The following is a 15527-nucleotide window of genomic DNA, read 5'->3' as shown; positions in this document are numbered from 1 at the left end:
TGTGAAATTACAAATCTTGCTGGAATTCCTCTTGTCGTGCAAGGTTTTCCACAAACCTGCCACATTCATCCTTTGCCTGAGTGTCCTTTCTACTGGCCAACATCATGCACAGGTTTTTGAACATTGTCGCAACTATAGGAGATCTTCATAAACCTGGACCTTGGACTTTGAAATATGTTGGACTTTGTGACAGTTGTGATCTCATATGAATAGGCACAGGAATGACACATAATGATCTATAATGGAAGACATCATTTTGATTGTTACATGGATTGTTTGACAGTAAAATATCCTCTTCTGTTTTGATATCACTTTTTCTTCCAACCTGTTATGAATATGAATGGCTAAGTGGCAGCTGGTGATACCATTTGTTGTGGCTAAAGGAAAACTTCAAACCATTACCATTCCTCTTCAACCAATGACTTACTTTGGAGGAAAGCTTTATGGTTGTTCCTTGAGCATCTGTATCTGAAAGCTATAGTGTTCAGAGTTGGTTAATCTGGCAAGAGTGGACATGATTCCCAGCTACACAGCATCGTTATAAAGTCATGTTTTAAATCCAAAAGCAAGCCGCTACCTCACAGAAAGTTATGCTCCGAACTCCAACAAAGTGGTCACGTGGAATTTAAATCCGGCCGTAGTTAAGGCCAATCTTCCTGACAGGTTTATCCAGCGGAGTTTCCATCTCGGGACATGTGCACTGTAATCTCTCCTCCGAACGGCATTATTACCAGTCATTACCAGCCAAATGAGCCGGCATTACCCTGACGACTAGTCTCTTCTTGTTCCTTTTTGTTCTGTTTGAAGCCTGTTTTTCCCCGCAGATGACAGGAGCGCTCATAGATGGAAGATTAGCCCCGTGATTACGAGCGGGATTGTGAGATTTCCTACAGCCCAATTATCTCTGTTCCTGATTATGTCAAATTTGCTTATGACGGTGTTCCCTCATCAAGAACATACCTGGAGTCTATCTCGTCTAAGTCACACATGTTTTTTTGGTTTGCTTTGGTCGTCTACTTCTGAACAAACAACTCTCTCTTGAGACCATGAAATGCCCCAGTGCGTTTTTTAGAAATCCGTATCCGTTCAATAGTCCGGGTTACCACTTCATTTGCCTTCACTATGAGGTATTGATCGTCTACCGTCATATTTAGCCCTTCCAAAGTGGCAATAGACGCCAAATCTGAGTGGTCTAATGACAAATGGAAGATTTGGAACAATGGGTTTTCCAGTTCCCAAAATTAAGGAAGAAAACACAGAGAATTTCTCCAGACATCTAAACTAAACATTAACAAAAGAAACAAGACTATATGTCTGTTTTTATCTAAGGGTTTTTTAATTGAAAACCTTCTGAACATTCAGCCTGTGTTATATTTTACCTATAACAAAATAGTTCCTAAACAAATGAACAAACCTATCAGCGGATTGCACTGATATAACAAATGCAGCACCGCACTTGGTTCTTTTGGGACTCTTCCTTTAGCAACGTTGTTCAGCTATCATACGAAAATGAATCCAATGCACAACAGATTTTTCAACCGTGGGTCCTAAAATTCGTACAATTAACCTACCGTGAGCTTTTCGAACCACGGTAATTGTAAAATGGGTTAATCTTGGCATCTGTGTTTCCAAACATATGACCAAAGTATGAAATGTCTCCTTAAAGTCGCCCCAAACGTCCGTGGCTTTCTTCCAAACAAACTATGTTGTTTTAGCGCTTTTCCGAACCCTCGCTAATCAATCACGGTGCGATGGCCGGGGCAGCTTGACCCCGGTTGCCGTGGCAGCCAGGTAGCCATGGCGTACGGCCGACGCGCAGCTGGCGGAGTGCGGCGGATTTTAGCCGAGCTCTGTGCCAGGCCTGGTCTTTAACGCGGGGGCCGCTGAGTGGCACAGAGGTGCTTCAGACGACTATTTATAACCTCATCAGTGGAGCAGATGTCACTCGGTGCCGCTTCTTCGTCCTGGAGTTGAGGAGATGCATGCAGCGCTTGCTTTTGACTAATTGGTGTAATTTTATGAAGAGATGGATTTGGGTTTATTTCCCACAGTAATTGGGCGATCATTGTGGACTTCTCTCATTCGTTACAGCTGTTTCCTGGTTTGGATTGGCCTTTGGTTTTATCTCCTAAGCATATACTGTCTACAACCAGCTGACAAATCGTAGTGCATGTACTTATATACTATTTTACCTCATTTTGGACTACAACATATCAAACAATAGCTTGATAATGGTGCTTGAAAGGCCTGCCCCTTTGTCGCATTGTATTGTACTGCATTATAACTAATATTTTGTTTAGATTCCTTTCTGTGCCACATACAGAGAATCCAAATTAAACTTTTCTAAAAGGTGCAAAAAAGAAAGTTTATTTTCTAGGTCATAGTGTGCACACAAGGCAACTCAAAGTACTTCACAAATGCAAACAATTACCAGAAGATCAAATCAGTCAATAAAACATCAATGTAATCATTATTTTAAAGTGATCATCTGTAAGTTTCAGTGTTATACAAAATTGGATAGATTGTGTATGAAAATTTGCCTGGGCCCACAATTTGACGTAACATAAGTCATATTATTTAAATTTTCTTTCTTAAGTCCCTCCCTTTGCTGATCTTAGCCATGAATCAGAATCCCCGGTGCCATCACTTTGACCAATGAGACGAGCTTTCCTGTGAACCGGCCTCTCAGGTCCAATCAGGAGGGGAGGGGGGGCGGGACTTTATTGTTTACTTTACTTACAGACTTTAGGACATGGAGGACAGCACAATAGAACAGTTTTCAGCCAGAATCTGAACAATATCAGACTTTAGTGCTGACTCTGGGCCAAACAGGAGACCGCTTTAATTGAGAGATTAACAATTTCCTGCAATTGGTACTTGATAAATTCTGTTTCCAAGTCCACGTTCCCCTCTCAGTCATCTTTTTTTTTCTCTCTAACTAAAAACTTCCCATATTGTCCAACTGTGAGCAACGTTTGGCAACATCTCCATGACTCAAGCCCGGACAATGTTGAATCGAACACCGCCCCGCGTTACGGCTTTCTGTTTACATGAATTACGAGCATCCCCTCCAAACATTCGGGACCGTTTTCTCGAAGCGACCCGGCGAGCACGCATCCCAAGGTCAGTCATCATTCCTCCGCCGCAGCTCACGGCCGGCCCCGAGTGTGACAAAAGCCATTAAGATTTAGGGAGATAGGCCCGAGAAAGCGCTGAGAGACAGACTTTGTTTCCGGGGAGCTTCCGAGCCAAACAGACTGCGGCACGGACGAGGGAAATGTGGGTCTTTGGACGCAGATAAGGAAATGAACTGAGAGGGGAGTTTTCAGTGGGACCTACCTGGAGAAGAGGGATCAGAGGAATGGCTCTTATTATGCTAGCTAATGCATTTTAGTAGCATTTGATGGAAGCTTCAAGTGCTTGTCATATGAGATGAGAGAGCATATTTAGTGTTAGTATGTGGTTACCGTGTAAGCCTGTACTTTTTGTTTTGGTTGGGCTGTGTATACTTGGCACTGTGGCTTTGTCTGGGTAATTTAGAAGTCGAGATCAGACCAGAAAAATTCCCACTTTGTTCAACCAGTTAAATCATCCGTATTTTGGGTCACTGCGGTTGTGGAGAGAATAAAGTAGACAGTGTGAGAAACGTGTAGTACAGCACTCGGGCGTAACCAATTCAAATCAAATTTATATTTAGTAATGGCCGCCCCCGTGCTCCAAAGATAACAGATATTCCTTTAGATAATCCTGACAAAATATATCGCATTGCAACAATATTTTGTCTCGGTGTGGGAGGTGTGAGCTTATACTGTGTACAGTGTGAATGCAGAAGCGCCCATCTGTCCAGCCAACGTGAATGTAGCACCGAGATCGCCCTCATCGCGTCTTTAAATGCTAGCATGTTTGAACAGCCTCACCAGGCCCACGGATTAGCCCCGCTACACAAATACACAGAGGAAATGACATTAGCGTTAGCACAGTGACTCACCCTGGAGCTAGTCCGACATGAATATATCACTCTTTGCATACTTGTGTGTATCTACTGTCCTTGGCATGTTATAAAAATGTCCCATATTTGTGTTTCAGATGCTTAACAGGGTACACTTACATGATTAACATATGCTATTCCTGGATATTTCAGGGAGCTTGAAGGCAACTCATTAATTAGAACTTCAAAGTTAAAGATTCCGCTGCCTGAGAATAAACTGACTTATTACTTATTACATTTGCAGCCTTTACCTAACCATGCAAAAAGCTATAATGCTATGCTAGATAAAACCTGCAGTAGCTTATGACATAACAAGTAAAAGTTAATGTAAGTTCCAAAAAAAGAGCTGCAGTAAAGAGGCAAGAAAGAAGTCCAAATGTTCCTGTTCTGGAACTTCTTCGTGTCTTTTTCACTGTGTTGCATTACTCATCCCTGCGCTAAAATATATTGGTGATCAGCAGAAATTACTCTTAAAACACTCCTCTGCTTGTGTTAAAGCCTTTAAAAGAGCTGTGATTCACACTATGTAGACTTGGTGCATAACGTGCGACCCTGTCCTGAATCCCATTGCAACCTGGGGTCCAATGCAGCTGAGCAGCTCCATCAGTGGCAGACTTTGACACCCTTAGTGCAAGAAGGAGTGCGCACCCCCACTGTTATCAGACTGTACAACGCTACTTTTTGATATTTTTGATATTTACCTGTTTTTGTTGGGCCTCAGTCTTCTTGCTGTGGTGGCACACATGAGCAAAGTGGGTAACTTTACTGAAAAATGACATATTTTTCACTATTATGATCTCAATATCTACCATTTTAGTGTGATATACAGCTGGCATTCGTGTTTCAAGGCTAAAAAAAAACTACTAAAGGAACTGCAAGGAACTACAAGGAAGTGCGCACTGTTATGTCCTTGGGCAAGACACTTCACTCACCATCCCTTGACTTTGGAACCGACAACCCAAGTTTGAATCTGCCCTTAGTGGCCGCCACACTCAGCCGACCTTAGCCCTAATTACACGGCATAAGAGTGACCTAGAAGCAGTGAAAAAGAAGCACGGTGTGAGAGTAGTTTTGAATAGTGAGTTGACAATGAATGACCCAAATCAGTAGCTATAGTGAACCAGCTTCTTAAATCGTTTTTATGTTTTCAAGCATCTCATTACAGTTTGGCCGATGTCTGTATTGTTTAAAAACTCCTTCCTCGCCCTCGAGTCTGAAAACCCTTCTGAACATCATTGAACTGGGTCAGACGTAACCGAACCCCATCTATGTCCCTGATCAAAAATGCTGTTTCTCTTGGCCGTGCGCTAATATTTTGATTTGACTTTTTTCTCTCTTTTTTTTGTGCTTCTTCTCTCCTCCGCAGCCCGACGAGCTGGAGGGCGTCCACACACACTCGTTCAAGCTGAAGCCGTTCAAGAAGGCCAAGAGCTGTGATATCTGTAAGCAGGCCATCACCAAGGAGGGCCTCATCTGCAAAGGTGAGGACTCGGAGGCGTTGTTGGTTGTTTCTTCTTCTATTACGGATACACACCAACCTGTTTTTCCTGGATTTCTTTTGCAGAATATATCGAATCTGAAAGAGTTATCCCCCTTTTTAAGTACATAAACCATCACCGTATGTGTTCAGAGCATTTCTGAACTCAAATTCATTACAGTGACATTGATTTGTTAGAGTGCCACAAGCTAAAAATGATTTCTTACATAGGCTTTTGAATATTGATCATTGCAACGGCAGCTGCTGAGTTTGGAAAATGTGAAGAATCATTGCAGATGTGCTCAGAATCATGTTTATAAGCCACACATTGGCATGATCGGAGTTGCAGTTAATGCTAACTTCCTGTTGGCCACTGTAGGATAACAACCACTTCCTGTCTTCATAAATTATGTAATGAGAAAAAGATTAAAAGTGAAAAATAATGTATTAAGTAATGTCAAGCCAAGTGAATTTCAGATAAATCAGTTCAGGAAGTGGCGCGATTTTAACATTTGTCAGCGTCAAGTTAGCGTTAGCCTTTAGCTTCAAGGCTAAAACACTTAGATTTATAACCACAGAAGTCTCCTCTGGTGAAGTATTTGCATCCTGAGCTAAGTTTTTAACATGTTGTGAGTGAATATCCAACAGCTGCATGTTTTCTGCCACGCACTGTTTCAAAAAATGTATTTCAACAAGACATAGCTAACTCTCCATAGGAATAAAACAAGGGCAGTTGTTACCCTGGGAAGTTAGCACCATGTTCCGTTGGCAAATCTCACTCAGAAAGGCCCCACTTTGCCCCAGGAATCGATCCTAGGACCTTTTTATCCAGAGGCAGTATTGTTAACCACTTGCCAACTATGTATTTCATAGAAAAGAGCAGTGTAACCTAAAGTCGGTACATATGGAACTGCTCTGGTTCTCAGATAGTAAAAAAGTACACGAAGTAGGGCAAACATATTTCCTATTAAAAATGTCGGCAGGTTGTGAGGTTGTGAGGGGAGGGGCCAGGGGGATCAGACAGGCAGATTTGGGAGGGCAGACGACGGGGTCCGGGTGAAATTCCTACAAAGACTATTTGGATAGTGTTAAACGGATATGCTCTTTTACTTGGAAGGCTCTGGAAGGGGGAGACAGGAAACATGCAAGCCAGGGATTGTTGGCTTATATCGGCACTTCATTCAAATTGCAATCCGAGCTTACACAAATACTGTATGTTGACGATAACGTGGATGGAGGAGGGAAGAGTCTAATAACTTAAGGCCTTGTTTGGACTGAATTATCCTCCCTGTAGCAAAAATCTGAAACACCATTGTCCCATTGCAGTTGGACAGCTGCTTTTGAATATTGAAATGTCCCGTCATCCATCTCCTTAAAGAAATATCTAGTATTTGTGCATTAAAAAGTATTACATTTGACTCCTATACTGTACACTAAGCTCTCCCTGCAGTCTTCCATGCGGGTCTAAATTTAGCCCTGCGCCGGTTTATTGTCACTCCAAGAAAAGTCCCGGGTAAATAACATTAGGCCGCTCTCCCCCTCGCTCCCTCTTCTCGCTCTCAGACAAACAGAAACATGGCAGCGCACGGAGGCGAGCTTTGGCTGAGGATTTTCAGTTAAAATTAGCATGGCCGCGGCTGCTGCATTAGCCTAGATAAGAGGGAGATGGGTGGAGAAGAAAGGGGGAAATTGGGGTATGGGGGGATTGGGAGAGCTGCAGAAGGTCCCGGGCTTTCATCCTGGTTTTGTTCATTAAAAGTGGAGCTGCAGCGGGGAGTTAAAAAGGCTCCAATCTGGAGACACAAAACAGACAGAGCTGAGGGAGAAGAGGAGAGAAGGAATGGTTATATTTCTGTTATTTTATTCAGACATATTTGGTCCACTACTTCATGGAGCTTCTCTCACATGTGCAAAGCTCCAGATTCTTTCAAACTGTGTCTTTGGAAGCTTAGTCCCTTCTGTTTTCAGTGTAAAATGATGGCAATATCTGGAGATTTTGCACCTTTTCATTTTGTTTTTTGACTCATAGTAACACAAGTGTTGACAAAATGAACACATGTATTGACAAATGTCTGCATTGGGTGGACCTTCTAGGTGTGAGGCAAGAGCACTGGTCACTCAGCTCTTGCCTCAGAGCGAGAAAGTCCCGTGTTGGATCCCCGGTGACATGTTTGTGTAGGTTTCCTCCGGGTGCTCCACTAAAACCACGGTAAATCTGATAGAGACAATGTTAATGTATTTGTATAATGAAAAAAAAAGCTGCTCTTCTTCATGTTTATTGTCCTCTTCTTCTTCTTCTTCTTCCTCTTCTTATTCTTCGCATTCTTCTTCTTCTTCGCATTCTTCCTATTCTTCTTCTTCCTATTCTTCCTATTCCTCCCATTCTTCTTCTTGTTCTTCCTCTTCTTCTTGTTGTTCTTCCTATTCTTGTTCTGCCTATTCTTCTTCTTGTTCTTCTTCCTCTTCATCCTATTCCCCTTCTTCCCACTCTTCCTAGTTTTCCCATTCTTCTTCTTCCTCTTCTTCCTTTTCTTCTTGCTCTTCTTCCTCTTCTTCTTTTTCTTGTTCTTGTTCTTCTTATTCTTCCTTTTCTTCTTGTTCTTCTGCTTCTTCCTCCCATTCTTCTTCTTCTTCTTCCTATTCTTCTTCTTCCCATTCTTCCTCTTCTTCCTATTCTTCTTCCCTATTCTTTTACTTATTATTCTTGTTCTTCCTATTCTTCTTCTTCTTCCTATTCTGCGTATTCTTCTTCTTCTTCTTGTTCTTCTGCTTTTCTTCTTCTTCTTGATTTTCTTCTTTTTCTTCTTTATTTTCCTGTTTATTTTTCTTCTTCTTCTTTTTCCTCTTCCCAGTAGAAAGTGTCAATATGAAAGTATACTCATAATTTGTCAAATTGATGGCGTTGAATTGACTGGCACAACTTTCAAACAGAGAAATTACGTTTTTTAATATTACATTTTTAGCTACGGTCCAAAACAAAGTTCGGGGATGAGTTAAAATCATTGCACATTTCACAATCTGGTTTCATATATTTACTTTTCTTCATTTTTGTAACTTACTCAGATGTACCGTTTTAATAAAGTCAGTCATTTCCAGAGAGAACTTTTAGCCACTCTTTGCGACCTGGCTTGAACATGTACGGGATGGATCTGTCAGGCCTGTGTGCAGCAGTGGTCAGGCGGGACAGGAGTGAGCACATGCTGAGTGTGTGATGAGTTGGAGTCACCGACAGGAGCAGATAGGACAAGTCATTACGAGCGGACGATAACAGCTCCCTGTGGAGACGCTCACAGCCTGCTGGCACTGGTTACACCAACCTCCTGAGTGCACTTTCATCACACGTTTTGGCTTTTAAGTTAATCATAGCTGTTCGATAATGGCCATCAAAATTCCTGCGCACTGTTTTGATAAGGTGTCTTTTCATACATACTAAAACAATGCCAAGTTTTGGTATCTATAGACAAAAATGCAGTATGTGAAGTTTTGGGAAGCTGAGATGGAAAAGCTCCCACTGTCCTCACTTAGACTAGACCATTTATCACCATTACCCTCATCCTAATTATTTAGGAGACCACCCAGACCCTCACACCGCACCTGCAGACCACCCGGGTCGCCTGACAGGTGTGGGAGGTCGAAGGTCGTACCTGTCATTGCGACATTACCAACATCTCTCCTCCTGCTTGCCATTATGTAATAACTGTTTAATGGGAGGTCCCCCTTTTTTCTTCCTCATGAACAATATCTGCACATTTAGCTCTAGTTTCAGTCTTCAGTGATGACACGAAATTGTGATATATTATATATAAAAAAGAAATTATATTTTTAAAAAAAGAAAACAATAACAAAGCCACAGTGAAAATGACTGTTAACACGTCCTCTCCACAAGAGGGCAACATAACAGCGCCGCAGCACATGGCCACAGTGCTGACCTGGTTTGAACACTCAGCAGAGGCTAATGTGTGTCTCCTCTCTTTCAGTGTGCCGCCTCTCCTGCCATAAGAAATGTGAAGTCAAGGTAAGATATACTCTGTGCTACTGTGCTTTGTTGTAACGCTGGCTCCTGGTAACAGTGCATGTCATCATACATGTAATTCAGCCACCCAGGCCTGTCACGATGACCAAATCTGAAGTTCGATATATTGAGGTAGGGAGATATCACGATAAATTATATTATTGAAGACCTTTATGTGCCATCGAAACTAACTCAAAAGCTCTCTAAAACTAAAATATCCCGTGATAAACATAAAAAGAAATGAAAGACAACTTATTTCAGGCTGCAAAAACTGCCTTCAACAAATGCTTTGCTCAATGTATCAACAGTTTATGAGAGAGAGTTTGGACAGTAAGGTTTAGGCTGTATTATAACAGATTGGATTGTGTCATTTCTGCTCCGAAATGTCAGTAAGTGTAATTCAGGTATAATAGATTAGTAACTCTATGGCAGTTGTAAACCAAAGAGAGATTGTCACCGGTCACTTTGAGGCTCTCTCAAATGATAATTGAATTAGGATTGTTGTAATAATCATGGACTCAAGCCTGAATTTTAACCGTTAAAGCAGTACTAAGAAACCCATGCCCCTGGAGGCCATGAGTGCCATTGCAGGTGTCGTAGCATGTTGCATTCTTTTACTCATTAATTGTCCGTGAGAGTAAATACTACGTTGACAGAAAAGACAAAGGGAGAGAGGGATATTGCACATCCAATTACACAATTGACATACTTTTTTCACTCAAACTTGGCTGTAAATACTGTTTAAGTGGTGCTAGCCCGCAGTTAGCTTTGCCCGTTAGACTAGCTTTTTCTTCGTGATTCCATTAGTGTGTGTTGGTGGCTCCGACCTGGAGGCAGGGAAGTTGCATTTGTGGTTTTCTGGCCAGAGACACCAGGGGGAGATGAAAGACCCCCCATGTATCCCATTAACACTATAGCAGCCTATAACAGCAGCCTATTACCATCTATAAACATAGAGCGACTTAGAGCGACTTGTCCATGTGTTTATCTCTAGAAGGTTAAGTGACTGTAATGGCTGTAGTTCATCCAAAACGCTGCTGCTCCAGTCCTGACTGGAACCAGGACATACAACCATATTAGTCCAGTGCTCAGGTCTCTGCCCTGGCTTCCTGTTGCTCAGAGAATAGACTTTAAAATAGCTCTGCTTGTTTCTTGGTATTTGCTTTTGTGAGAATAGCATCAAGCTATTTGTGGGCATGTTGTCCTGTTTGATATGGCCTGCACTACAGTTTTAGGACCGGATATGGAAATGAGAGAATGCTGCTGATCCACAAAGGCCAAAGCAAGGTTAAAATTGAGCCAAATTCGGAGAAAAATGTAACTTAAACAGAGCGTTTGCACATCGGTTTAGGTTCATCTCGGTCAGATGGAAGACCACAGTGATTTCGCGATATATACATAGCGCCACCTAATGTTGCGCAAACAATAATTGGGAGTTTGGAGTTTATCATGTGCATCTTCCCACGGCAATGGCGCGGCACTCTCTCCCAGCGTGCAGGGAACAGAGCAGCACTTTCGGAGGGGCAAATGAAAAGGAAGGAAGAGTGGAGCAGGCTTTTCGTGGAGGGGAAGTGCGTCGGAAGCCTATTCTTAGTGGTTTTAGCTGGGACTCGCGCCGGGGAAAATGCAATCTCTTTTCCCCTTTTTTTAGACCCTGAATTCTAAAGCCAGCTCTGTACCCAAACATTTTATTTTTGTATTTTTTTTTTTTTTTTACTAGGAACACGAAGAGACCGCAAGAGCTGCAGGAATAATCAGGGAAATGTTTCTTCAAAAAACAATGGCCAATCTACAATCAAAAAAAAAAGAAAAAAATCACTAATTGGTTGTCCTTGGTAAAACGACCTCACAATCAAAACAATGTAACCCTCGGCGGCGAAGCAAAGAGTTTGTGCAAACAGAGTTGTGGATTTAGGCCTCGTAAATTTCTCATGAAGCACAATGAACGTGTCGCCAGTGCGCGCCGGGTTTATTGTTTCAGCACGCCGCAGCTTCCACATGTAAAAGCCAAACTGGTGTCGTTCGCTTTTACGGACGCGACCCATGTTTTGACAGAGTTTAATGAGGCACTTGCAGTCGGTAATGGGGGAGTAATGGCGCTAAATGATTTTAGCATGTCTGGCACTTGTTTTTACGGATTTGAGAAAGATACTTTGTTGATAAAGACTTAGAGAGTCCACCGAGCTCATACAGTTACACGAGCATCTTTTATACCTGTTTGTTTCGTAGAAGTACCTCATCGGGGTCATGAATACGTACAGCAGGCTGGATTCAATCAATCACTTCTGAAAGACGTCTGTATAATGCACTCTCTCTCCCCCTCCATCATCCAGCTCATTCAGCTGTCTTCCTCTTCATCTCCTCCTCTTCACCACCGCCGTGTGTTGGCCCCACGGGGAGATATTTCACCTCTCCTTTCATCCCAGCACTGGCGTTTCTGCCACAGCCAACAGTTTAGAGTTATTGATCACATCTTACTCAGTTTACTCTCTGTCAAAGTTTCTTCTTCGTTTGTATATTTATTATATAACAATTGTAATTAGATTTAAGTTTTCCTTACTGATGGCAAGCTGTTTTCATAATATGGTGATTTATATTTGTGACTGTATTGCCTTTACTTGTTGCATTTAACCTACAACAGTTCTGGAATACAGTCTCTTTGCATGTCACTTCTTATGCCGATATCTCAATAAACATGCTGCATTCCAAGCAACTGATAACTGATCAATCTACCACAAGATCCAACCTCAGAGCGTTCCAGCCAAATACATCTTTTGCTGTATCGCCCCTTGAATGCCCTATCCCGTCTGATCTGGCCTGGTTATTGCGTGGTTGGGAGACTGCCAGGGGTTAGATTGAGTGGTTGGTGGTGGTCGGACGGTACATTGTGTGCAGCCCCACTTAACTGTGGCTATATACAGAGATCACCGACCCCGGATATGGAGTGAAAGAAAAGATTCCCTTGTATGTTCACAAAATGGCTAATGCTAGAACAGTTGGCATTGGATTCAAACCAGAAAGCGTTATATTGAATGCTGCGATCAATAACAAAGGGTCACGTCATCATTGGAAATGTATCTGGTACCACTTTGCCTGGACAGCGGCATAAACATAATTGAAAAATGTCATGCTAGCAAAAACTGATTCCCCATGTTCTGGTGGAATGTGTTATATACATTTTAACAAGACATGTGTGCCTGAAACATAGGTGTTTAGAACGTTGTCATGTCATCTGAAACCCAACACTCCACTCCATTTGTAATTGCCAGAATGTGGTCCACTGACTTATGACAGCTTGTGGCTTCTTCTACAGTGCCAGACCATATTTCATTTATCGTAAGTAGCATATACAGTATATACACGTCTTAACATTCTGAAATGATCGTGGCAACGTTCGTTATAACCTTCAAATACTCCACATTTCTGCGAGACAGGCGCTAACTCAACCACACAAAAGGTTAGCGGGGGGAATTTTCCTCTGAAAGATACCATCACGATTTACAATAGCTTTGGCACCGCTTCCAATGACATCAGCCGGTCCAGCCACTCCAACAGGCTATAATTAATATGAATAAAACGCGGCCGCTACAGTGTCATTCAGCGGAGGGGGCATACCGTAAATTCCTCGCTTTCCCCGCGCTCGACTCCCTGTAATTTGGCCTGTCTACGGCGACATTTGAAGCGTTCAGCGCCGTGTTTTCCTTTCGGTAATCTTCAAAACCGTCTCGCCATGTGGTGCGGCCATCAAAACGTATGAAAACGTCTCATCCAGAAGAAATACGCTCGCTAATGTGGCTCGATGAAGCGCTAACAGCCTAACCGCCGTCGCTATCCTTGTTTAGCTTTCCACTCAACCACTTCGAGATGCGTCTTTTGGGACTCTTCAGCATGGACGCTTAGACTTTGACGACCCGTTTGCGTTGGTTACAAGCCGTATGGATGATGATGAGGTGTGGAGGGGGGGGGTTTGTCTGGACAGAGGTTGCTGGATAGATGCCCGAAGCTGTTTTTTTTGCACGAGGGGGAATTACAGGACACCCAAGCGGTCTGCTGCAGACTTTGGGGCCCGCTGTCGGATGCGAGGGGGGGAATGGTCTCCGAAAATTGTGGTTCTTCTTTTGGGGTGAGTCAAAGCTACGCACGGCATAATCATGTAGGATAGGATTGAGCGGTGGAATGTAAAGGAAACCAGCTCTCCTGGAACAGCTTGATGGTTAAAACATAGCTCTTGTTCACATCTGAAATGTGGCTGTTATGTATTCTAAGGCTTTGACCCAATACCGACAAGTCCTACCGATGTGCCCCACGTATTTTGTAATGTTTGTTATTTTTTGTCCCAACAGAACCCTTTGAAAAAGTGCATCATATTACGAAATAATATACAAATCTTTTGCGCCTCATAACCAACCTCTCAGTGGTTTGAACTGAAGTTGGTGAACATTCTTGTGCATGCCTTCGTTGGTTTCTTGGGCAAGACCCCCCTCACCTGCAGCTCAGTGGAGGCACTACGGGAAACAAGGAAGGGACAAACAAGGAGGTATCCGGGCGAGACTCACAGCTAAGCCTTCTATTAGTTTTGGCTAATGGACGTTCAATGGCGTATATAACAGATTAACTGCTAAGCTCTTCCCAGAATATGGTAAAAGACTGTTGTGGAGTGGAGGGAGCTGCGCAGGAGGAAGAGGAAAGAGGAGGTGGAGCTGATCAGTGCAGGACACCCTAGGACACCCTACTCTGAAACAGGGACAAACCCAGGATTAGAGGAGATTGAATGCAGCCAGCCAGGTTTCCTCCGGATGCCACAGTTTCCCTGACCTCCAAAAACATGCTGGTCAGGTTGACCCACAGTGGCGGCGTGGCTCAGTCGCAGCGGTTCAGGACTAACACCTTTCGTTGTACGCTTGTACAATGACAAATAAAGCACTTACTTACTTACATTTCACCAATTTTGCCCATGTTGAATGAGGTGTTTTAGTGATGGGTTGTGTGGTGGTCACTTTGAGTCGTTATTTTACTCCAGGGCAGCTGTAGCTACATATATATACTTCCAGACCCCCCCAAAAAAGTGTCATTTACCTGGATGTAACTAGCTGTTCTGATCTGGGTTTGCTGCAGTTGGTCAAGTCTAGGTTCAGCAACACTATCTGGCCAAAAAAGGGAGATCAGCTGACGACCTGAACTTTACTCCATTCATGGATTTCTTCTTCCCTGACGGCACAGGCATATTCCAAGATGACAATGCCAGGCTTCATCGGGCTCATCGGGTTTGGGGAGCATGAGTTGGATTGGCGACATCACAGAGTCCAGGTCTTCACCCCATTGAGGATCTTTGGGATCTGCTGGAGAAGCCTTTTGTGCAGAAACAAGCTGTAATCAAAGCTATAGGCGGTCCAACGAAATATCAGAGAGTGCAACCTTTTTTTTTTGTGGTGACTTTTTTCTGGTCAATATTGAAATCGTTATGAACTTAACCGTGGAACCGCATTGTCTCAGTCCATTCAGAACGCAATCTTTTAATCACTTCACAAATCACTACTATGACCAATCGAGCGGACATGGTTGCAACATTGTCCAAACCAAAGACAAAGTCGCTGTCGTCAAGCTGCGGCGCTCCGATGTTGACCCTAGCATTAGCCGCACGCATGTAAGCCCTCTGTTCTCTGTCAGCCACCGTGGAAACAAGCCCTCACATTTCCCGAGGAGCCTCCCGGAATGCCGCTGCCGTGGTTTGCTCTGTTCGATCGGGCTACGGCGGGTTGGAAGGGCCGGGAGAGGTTTGGCAAAGGGAGGTGTACGAAAGCCAGACTGGAATGATGCGGAGGGAAAGCAGGAGAGAGGGAGAAAGAGCTACTAGCAATGACGCCGAATGTTTTTCATGCAAACAGAGCGCTCCGAGGAGATGTTTTCTTCACTGCAGCCTTGGCCTTGTTTTACGAAATTGTGTTTACATGTTTACGCTACAGGCGGAATGCTAATGCAGGAGAAATGTGTTTTGCGGCAGATGGAGGAAAAAAATGTAGCTGGTTGAGGTAGCTTGTTGTTTTGAAATT

The 15527-nt window shown here is 43.2% G+C and overlaps 1 protein-coding gene across 1 annotated transcript in view; it reads left to right on the top strand.

The window, feature by feature from the left end:
* Positions 1-15527, top strand: part of tns1a (tensin 1a) — a 130619-nt gene that overhangs the window by 19470 nt on the left and 95622 nt on the right. The window contains 2 exon segments of the mRNA XM_079581436.1: positions 5355-5469; positions 9443-9480. Of these exon segments, the coding sequence (XP_079437562.1) occupies positions 5355-5469; positions 9443-9480 (153 nt within the window).

This window comes from Gobius niger (assembly GCF_951799975.1).
Source record: "Gobius niger genome assembly, chromosome: 23".
In the NCBI taxonomy this organism is placed as follows: domain Eukaryota; kingdom Metazoa; phylum Chordata; class Actinopteri; order Gobiiformes; family Gobiidae; genus Gobius; species Gobius niger.
The sequence above is the reverse complement of the archived record's forward strand: the minus strand, read 5'-3'. Positions and strand labels throughout refer to the sequence as shown.